At 37.4% G+C, this 9,051-nt stretch overlaps 1 protein-coding gene and 2 pseudogenes across 1 annotated transcript; 2 read left to right on the top strand and 1 right to left on the bottom strand.

Annotated features, from left to right (window-relative positions):
• Positions 1–3,856: 3,856 nt before the first annotated feature.
• Positions 3,857–4,171, bottom strand: LOC120780801. Its single transcript, XM_040113049.1, has one exon. It carries the CDS (start codon positions 4,169–4,171, stop codon positions 3,857–3,859), a length of 315 nt encoding a protein of 104 aa, XP_039968983.1.
• Positions 4,172–6,370: 2,199 nt separating this feature from the next.
• Positions 6,371–6,546, top strand: LOC120780997 (annotated as a pseudogene).
• Positions 6,547–8,851: 2,305 nt separating this feature from the next.
• LOC120781040 lies at positions 8,852–9,051 on the top strand (annotated as a pseudogene).

Below are 9,051 nucleotides of genomic sequence, written 5' to 3'. Positions count from 1 at the left end.
GTGACAAACAGTTGGTACAAAGTTTTTTTGTTCTTACAAAATTGTTTCTTTCGTTAATGTTTAGTTTTTTAAATGTCTCGCAAGATTTCAGCCTAGGCCCTCCTTTACACAGTTCGCATGACGTATGTTTATTTTGTTCGGATGTGAACGCTTGTGTTTTGAAAAAACTACGATTTAAGTTGTTGTTGTTACTCGCTTGGGGTCTAATGAAGCTTCGATTTAGGTCGTGTTGAGCGTTTTTAGTTCTGACCATTTATTTATCAACCCTTTCCGTAATTTCATATTGGGTAGTTAAGAAATCGTTCATTTGTTGCCACGTTGGGCACTTTCTTCGTGATGAGAGCGATTGCTCCCACAGAAGTAACGATTTTTCTGGTAATGCGGATGTGCATATATTCACCAGAATGAGGTCCCAATTGTCTGTGGGAATATTCTGTGTCGCAAGCAATTTGAAACAGTGGATTGAAGTTTTATAAATTCTTTCTGACAAGTTCTTTCTGAATTTTTGGTAGATTCATTAATATTGTGACTTGTTTGTCGACTAATATTCTTTCGTTTTCGTAACAAGCTTTTAGAGCTTCCCAAGAATATGTAATTGAAACTTTCGTCATTAAGAGCAAACTGTTTGACTATTACGCCTGCTTGACCTTTTGTTTTGTATCGCAGGTGATACAATTTTTGCGCTTGAGATAATTGGTTTATGTACACGGCCGTAAACGTGTCCCGGCAGGACGGCAATTGTTCATAACCTCCAGGAATAATTTCTGTATCGCATACTTGCATTTTAAGGTGAATGCCTAAACTCGCCTCATGGCTTTGAATTTGTGGCAGCTCTACTCTCGATTGTGGAGTAGGTGTAATTGCTTTAATTAATCTCAATTGATCAGAGATCATAGCTCTCGTGTTCTCGTACTGGTCTAAGCAGTTTTCGTATTTGGAGCAAGCCGAGGATTTAAAATTTTCCGGAAGATCTGATTCGTCAGATTCTAGAATTGCGTCATACGCAGCTTGGAGACGTGTCCAGAAATTGCTTAGATTTTCTTTTTTTATTTCTAATACTGATTCAGAATTGTCATGAATCGGTGAAGATGAAAATCGAGTGCAGTAACGAATTAGACTGTCACTCTCTGCAATAAATTTAGTATATGAAATATCTTTAATTTTTTTTTGCTTTGTAGCACCTTGCTTAGAGTGTGTAGCTTCAGCTGGTGTACATGGGCTCTTTTCTTCAGAAATCATTTTTTGTACTTTCAGATATTGAATCGATTTAGATTCCTTAGAATCTCCGTTCATTTAGACAATAGGTAAAAATTGAAAATATGAGAAAGGAAAATCTTCTCTCAGTATATATCTGGTAACAATAAATACGTTTGAATCTTTAAGATAGGCGGTTTTTTTATTTTTGTTGTATACGCAATGTATCAAATAACGAAGGCGTATTTCGTTTTATTTGTTCCCGGTGCTTATGTCTTTAGCTATTAGTTTGTTCTTGTTTTTGTTTTTTATTTTATTTAATGTTTCGTACTCGTTAGTAAATACTTGCGTATACGAGCGATAATGTAAAATGAGAAAAAGGTTGATGACCTTGTATATGTGCGTGTTTATGTGCCTACGTAAGATACTAAAAAAATGGTGCGTGGAGTCCCTACGCGCGGATGAAGTTATACTTCTGAGTGATATTCCAAGAAATGCATATCATTTTGTATGAAAGAAAACTAGAAAACTTAAATTCACATTTTATAAATTTATTATCTCCCCGAGCATGCCTTTGCCAACAAATCGTCTTTTCGCGACGATGGCAAAAGCCAAAAATCATAAATTGCACAACTTTCTGGTGCTTCTCGCAAAAATCTGCGTCGATAAGTATTGACGATCATACGTATACATACATACATATTTACGCATGTTTGTAGGCGAAGCTGCTACAGCGGCAAGGGGTGACAATCGGTGGCCATTACTTTACTTATGCCATAGAAATTATATTGCTACAAATACGGAAATGACAACGAAATAATGCGAATATGCATATTTCTAAAGGTCATTAATTTCTTTGAAGAAATGAATGATCCTGAGAAGTATAGTCTTAACTTTTCAATGGCCAACGCAGAGCATTTCAACTAAAAGGAATTCATTCATTAAAATCATCATTCAGAAGTCGTTTTATTAGTTGTAAGCGAACGATTTTCGAAGAAACATCATTTCTAATATGCCACAAGACAAAATCAGAAATGATCTTCTTAAACCTCACGCTGTCAGATAAAACGATATACCTCGTCATCGCGGGTCGATTTCCAAAAAATGGACCAACGCAGGATATTTCAACAAGAGAGCACATAAAATAGTTGAGAATTCGCAGAAATGAAAGACAAAGGAAAGAAAAAGCAGTATAACTTCAATAATGAACAAGCATACAAACATACATATGCGCAGCAGCAGCAAGGAAAGAGGTAACAATCGGCGATCCATTGTATATTTCTTTCATGCATAACCAAACCATACTTAAGACAACGCAATTCAAGTGTCAATGGTGGTGTTGGTGGTAAGCGCTTCAAAAGTTACGACGAGCACGTAGGTACGTAGGTTCGAATCCCAACAGAATTGATTTTTTAATTGAATATGTCACCAACCAAAAATTGAAACATTGTTCTAAAAGAACAACAACAGCATAAGCATGGCCACATTGTGTTGTTGGTAGAAAAGCCGAGCTGTGCCGAAAGAAACGAACAAACGATCGCCGATTGTCACCGTTTCGCTTGCTGCTCGAACATCTTCGCAGACAAGGTTGGGTAGATTCATATTGAGCAAGATTGCGTAGATTCATATTGAGCAAGGGGTTGCGTAGATTCATATTGAGCTAGGTTGCGTAGATTCATATTAAGCAAGGTTGCGCAACCTGAATTTATCGCAACCTTTTCCGAACTCGTATAAGAAGTATAACTTCAAAATTTATTTTTTATAAATTTCCAATCTTCGACCACTGACCTTTGTAGCGCGAAAGGAAGTGTCTTAGTCGCGCTTTGTATTGAGGACGCGATCAAGCATGCTAAAGCTTTCGAAGAGAGGAATGCGTTGACCATACGCAGAAGATAAGCAATTGGTGTTGATTCTAACGAGTGGTTATAAGAGTACGTGAAATTTCTCAAACGTTTTTGAGACCTAAAATTGTTCTGGGATGCGTATTTGTTTATTCATTTTTTTAAATATTTCACTACACAGAAATTAACCAATTGCCTGTGCCGAACACTTAAACTTGCGACGAAAAATTATCGAAAAAATAGAAAGGCGTGCGATCTCGATTTCAGTTTAAGTACAATTAAAATTTTTATTCCAGTTCATATTTCACGTATCCTAAAACTTAAGCTAACGGGATAAAACAGTTGGCAATTAAATATGTATGTATGATTAATATTATTAGGGTAAGTATTTTTACAAAATAAAAAGAAAACTTTATAATTCAAATGTAATGTTTAAAAAATGTATTTAATTTTAACTTAATGCTTTTTCATTTTAGCTTTGGACATACATAAGTCGATTAACGCAACACCGGCCACCTTGACAGGATCAGGATCCTTCAACATCCATGGGCAGTAATGCGAGTTTATGAATACCTTGCCGTCTTGGTGGACGAGGACGAGGTCGTTGAGCTACAAATTGCGTGTGGGGTGCAGCCACTTGTTGCGTTCTTGAAGGCCCGTCATGTATGTTTTAGACCACTGTCGCCAAAACTGTTGCTTAAGAGAGCAAACAAGTTGCCATATCTCGCAGCAACGAATTGGGTCCACTGAGGAGGTAATGCTCGCAAGGAGCACCTTATCAGTAGATGCGCTGGGGTTAGTGTCTCGCCGGCGTTGGGATCCTAGCTCAACGGTGTTAGGGGTCGAGAATTGAGGATGGCCTCCACTTCGGCCAGTAGTGTTGACATCTCCTCCGTCGTGAGTAGAGCGTTGCCGAGTGCGCGAACGACCAGATGCTTGGTGGACTTCGCCGTCGCCTCCCATAATCTGCTAAAGTGCGGCGCCCTGGGTGATATAAGGCCGAAGCTGAATCCTTCTTCGACGGCGAATCCCATTAGTTCTGGGGCTTGCGCTAGAAAAGCCTCCTTCAGCTCGCGCAGCTTGCGGTCGGCGCTGACAAAGTTGGTTGCGTTGTCGCTGAATATTTTCTGTGGCATCCCTCGGTGACCAATGAACCTTTTGAGGGCGAAAATTAAATAATTAGTAGATAGGTCCGAGACGAATTCTAAATGTACTAATGTTTTGAAGTGAAGCAAACGAAAACTGCTGTTTAAGTTTTTACGGGTGGTCGTCCACGTATTTTTAAAGTTGTATATATAGGACCACAAAAATCTACGCCACATATCAGAAAAGGTCGTAACGCTCGAAGTCTTTCAACTTTTCCCATTATTTGGTTTCGCAACTCCGGCTTGTAATGAAAGCAGTGTGTACAGTTTCTTGCGGTTCTACTGTAAGCTTCTCTGGTATTAATTAGCCATATGCGTTCTGGAAGAAGCGCAACCAACGCTTCTGCCCCAGCGTGGTGATTTCGAAAGTGCAGGAACCGTAAGGAAGTGATAACGAAATGCGAATTTTTAATCAGTAATAATGGGAATTTGGCATCGTGTGGGAGAAGTGCATTTAATAGGCGACATCCTTCTCGGATTAATTTAAAGGAAAGCGACATATCCAAGTAGTCATGTAAGAACGGGTTGAGATTTTGCAAGTTTGCGGGTAGCGTCGTGCCTTTAGTCAGATTTTGGATTTCCCTGGCAAACTCAGAAAGTTCAATCACCTGGACCTGGTTCAATCACCGTGGAATGCTAATTGATGACAGCTGCAGTAGGTTGGCTTTGAAATTCTGTCAGCAATGGAATCGACTCATGCCAATCTAGTTTTTGGATCCAAAGCTCTTGCAATAAGATTTTTGCTTTGGTAACTAGTGGGGCTAATAATCCAAGAAGATCGAAAAGGCGGCCGGACACTGACAATATGTTCCATTTAGTGGCTCGCAGATCATTAAAATTATCATCTAAAACAAAGCGAAACAAATCCTCTTTCGGCAACCAATGGATTCCTAACGATTTAATGGAACTTTTGTCATTAAAGCTTAATGACTTTACAGTGCAATCACTGTCTAAAAAATTAGGGTGGTTCGAAAACCATTTCGTTAAGGTGAATCCGGGCGAGTTTAATATTTGTATTCCCTCACATCTCAAAAAATCTAGAGACGCAAAATTTTCGGACCCTGTTAATAAATCATCAACATAAAAGTTTCTTTTGATGGCCAATGAACCGAGTGGATATTTCATTGTATTGGCATCACTGAGCATTTGTAAACACCGTGTTGTGAGAAATGGTGCAGGCGTAGTGCCGTAAGTGACGGTGTTAAGTCGAAAAATTTAAATATGCTCTGAGAGATGCTCTCTCAACACAATAAGCTGACTTGTGTAAGCGAAAACGAAGAAGAGTTGAATACAATTCTTATTGTATGGTTTGGCCTACCATCAAAAGTTCATTCATTGAAATTTGAGATGAAGTACAACTCGAAGCGGGTCTTAAAACGCATTGATGCGGAATGAAATAGTGTGGCTCACTCGGGATCTTATTGGTCGTTGGGCTCATGTGACCCAGTGTTCTGTATTCATTCATAAAGTCCAGATACATTTTACGAAGTTCTGGATCTTTCAAAGTTCTTCTCTCCACGGCCTGAAACCGCTGAATTGCGGTTTCATAAGAGTGACCGAGTAACTTACGGTCAGCTTTAAAGGGCATTCTGACTTGAAGCCGTCCTGAAGGCAATACTTGAGTTGTTTTCAAAAGAAAAATATCCGTTCCCAATTGCAACCTAATTCGCTCAATATGAATCTACGCAACCTTGCTCAATATGAATCTACGCAACCTTGTCTGCGAAGATGTTCGAAGATGTTCGAGCAGCAAGCGAAGCGGTGACAATCGGCGATCGTTTGTTCGTTTCTTTCGGCTAACAGCTCGGCTTTTCTACCAACAACACAATGTTGCCATGCTTATGCTGTTGTTGTTTTTGTAGAACAATGTTTCAATTTTTGGTTGGTGACATATTCAATTAAAAAATCAATTCTGTTGGGATTCGAACCTACGTACCTACGTGCTCGTCGTAACTTTTGAAGCGCTTACCACCTAGACCACCATTGACACTTGTATTGCGTTGTCTTAATTATGGTTTGGTTATGCATGAAAGAAATATACAATGGATCGCCGATTGTTACCTCTTTCCTTGCTGCTGCTGCGCATATGTATGTTTGTATGCTTGTTCATTATTGAAGTTATACTGCTTTTTCTTTCCTTTGTCTTTCATTTCTGCGAATTCTCAACTATTTTATGTGCCCTTTTGTTGAAATACCCTACGTTGGTTCATTTTTTGGAAATCGACCCGCGATGACGAGGTATATCGTTTTATCTGACAGCGTGAGGTTAATGAAGTTCATTTCTAATTTTGTCTTGTGGCATATTAGAAATGATGTTTCTTCTGAAAATCGTTCGCTTACAACGGATAAAACGACTTCTGAGTGGTGATTTTAATGAATAAATTCCTTTTGGTTGAAATGCTCTGCGTTGGCCGTTGAAGCGTTAAGACTATACTTCTGCAGGATCATTCATTTCTTCAAAGAAATTAATGACCTTAGAAATATGCATATTTGCATTATTTCCTTTGTCATTTCCATATTCGTAGCAATAGAATTTCTATGGCATAAGTAAAGTAATGGCCACCGATTGTCACCCCTTGCCGCTGTAGCAGCCAGCTACAAACATGCGTAAATATGTATGTATGTATACGTATGATCGTGAATACATATCGACGCAGATTTTTTCAAATTGAAAAATTGCGATGAACTCGCAGCGCTGAAATAATTTTTATCGCCATGATACACAGCTCGCGACGATTTTAGATTTCGAGGGAAAACTGAGAACAATTAGATTTTTGCGAGCACCAGAAAGTTATGCAATTTATGATTTTTAGCTTTTGCCATCGTCGCGAAAAGACGACTTGTTGGCAAATGTATGCTCGGGGAGATGTTACGGCCTCTGTTTTTATGAATGAAGCGAGATCGCTTGTGGAATTTGCGCCTGCGTTCATGAATGAAATCGTTTTTGTTGTAAAATGTACTACACTTGTTCTTCACGCCAATTTGCTGCCATATTGACTTGTGAAGATCAATTTTTGTTGGTGACATATTCATATGTGTACGCATATGTATGTTTGTATGCTTGTGCATTATTTGTTTGGCAATGTATGCAAATATATGTACATATAAGTATATATGAATGTATGAACATGCAAGTCAATGCGCGCACATGTAATAAGTATATTGATAAGTGATGAAAATATGATTTCAATTTCTGAACGCGCACATGCGTATACATACACTATATGAGCATGTGCAGATACACAAGAATAGGATAGAAGATGTATGCTTTTAACATCGTATACTATACAAATAAATATTTTTCTTACTAATAGAAATTAAATTTATCACAGCAATATACATAATATACATATACATAATATTGCTGTGATAAATTTAATTTCTATTAGTAAGAAAAATATTTATTTGTATAGTATACGATGTTAAAAGCAAAAAATTAAAAATTTATTCTGTCGAGATTCGAACCTGAGGCCTGTGGTATCATCTTGACTCTCCAAGCGCTTACCACCAACACCACCATTGACACTTAGGTTGCGCTGACTTAAGTATGGTTTGGTTATGCATGTACATAAGAAACATACGACGGTTCTAATAATTTTGTTTAAGTATAGAAATATGCGTTTGTAGAACATTTGCTTTCGCAAACATACAGACAAATGTGCAAACGACATAATATATGTATGTATGATTGTTTCGCATTTTGCTTCTACGTCGATCAAATTTCTATACAAAAATCGGCTGAAATGTGTGAGAAAATAAAAAATGGGCAACTAGGGCAAATAATTTTTAAAAAATTTATTGACAATTAAATATAAATGAAAATACATGTAAATTTACTTAAATTTATTTAAGTTTATTGAAATGTCGTTTCGCATTTTTCGGCACTTTCAAATTAATTAATATAAGTAAAACTCACGACTTAACCGCACACGTCTTATTCGCGCAAAATTTCCAACTTTATGAAAATTGGCGCAATTATTGACACTTCAATTTTATGTAAAGTTTAAAACATATTTACATATGAATACATAATATATTTGATTTTGGCGCAATTTTTGACACTTGTCTTAGTATACAAAATTGGGCCAAAACGAAACAATGAAATACATAATTACTTTTGCATGTCAATATGGAAATGCCGACGGCAAAACGCAAAGGCATATATTGCACATATGTACATACATACATACAAGCGATTTCTTAGTTGAAAGCAAAAATCGAAGCATGAGAAATTGAAATGCCGACGGCAAAACGAAATTGCTTACATTCGTACATTGCGTATGAATCATGAAAATATCATCATAATGTTTAGGTAAATCTTTTATATATTTAAAATGAGTGATTATAAAATAAGATCACAGATTTCGATCGAAGATTCGAACCTACGTACCTACGTGCCCGTCGTCACTTTTGAAGCGCTTACCACCAACACCACCATTGACACTTGAATTGCAATGTCCTAATTATGGTTTGGTTATGCATGAAAGAAATATACAATGGATCGCCGATTGTTACCTCTTTCCTTGCTGCTGCTGCGCATATGTAAGTTTGTATGCTTGTTCATTATTGAAGTTATACTCCTTTTTCTTTCCTTTGTCTTTCATTTCTGCGAATTCTCAACTATTTTATGTGCCCTTTTATTGAAATACCTGCGTTGGCCGTTGAAAAATTATGGCTATACTTTACAGGATTATTTCTGTAGTTAGTCTTCATTTACATTTTTGGAAATCGACCCGCGATGACGAGGTATATCGTTTTATCTGACAGCGTGAGGTTTAAGAAGTTCATTTCTATTTTGTCTTGTGGCATATTAGAAATGATGTTTCTTCGAAAATCGTTCGCTTACAACGATAAAACGACTTCTGAGTGGT

The sequence above is a fragment of the Bactrocera tryoni genome, unplaced genomic scaffold, assembly GCF_016617805.1.
Source record: "Bactrocera tryoni isolate S06 unplaced genomic scaffold, CSIRO_BtryS06_freeze2 scaffold_25, whole genome shotgun sequence".
NCBI classification, from domain to species: Eukaryota; Metazoa; Arthropoda; class Insecta; order Diptera; family Tephritidae; genus Bactrocera; species Bactrocera tryoni.
This window is presented reverse-complemented; position numbering and strand designations above follow the sequence as displayed.

Coding starts and splice junctions, on each gene's coding strand:
- LOC120780801 (XM_040113049.1), bottom strand. CDS start 4,171: ATGCCACAGAAAATATTCAGCGACAACGCAACCAACTTTGTCAGCGCC.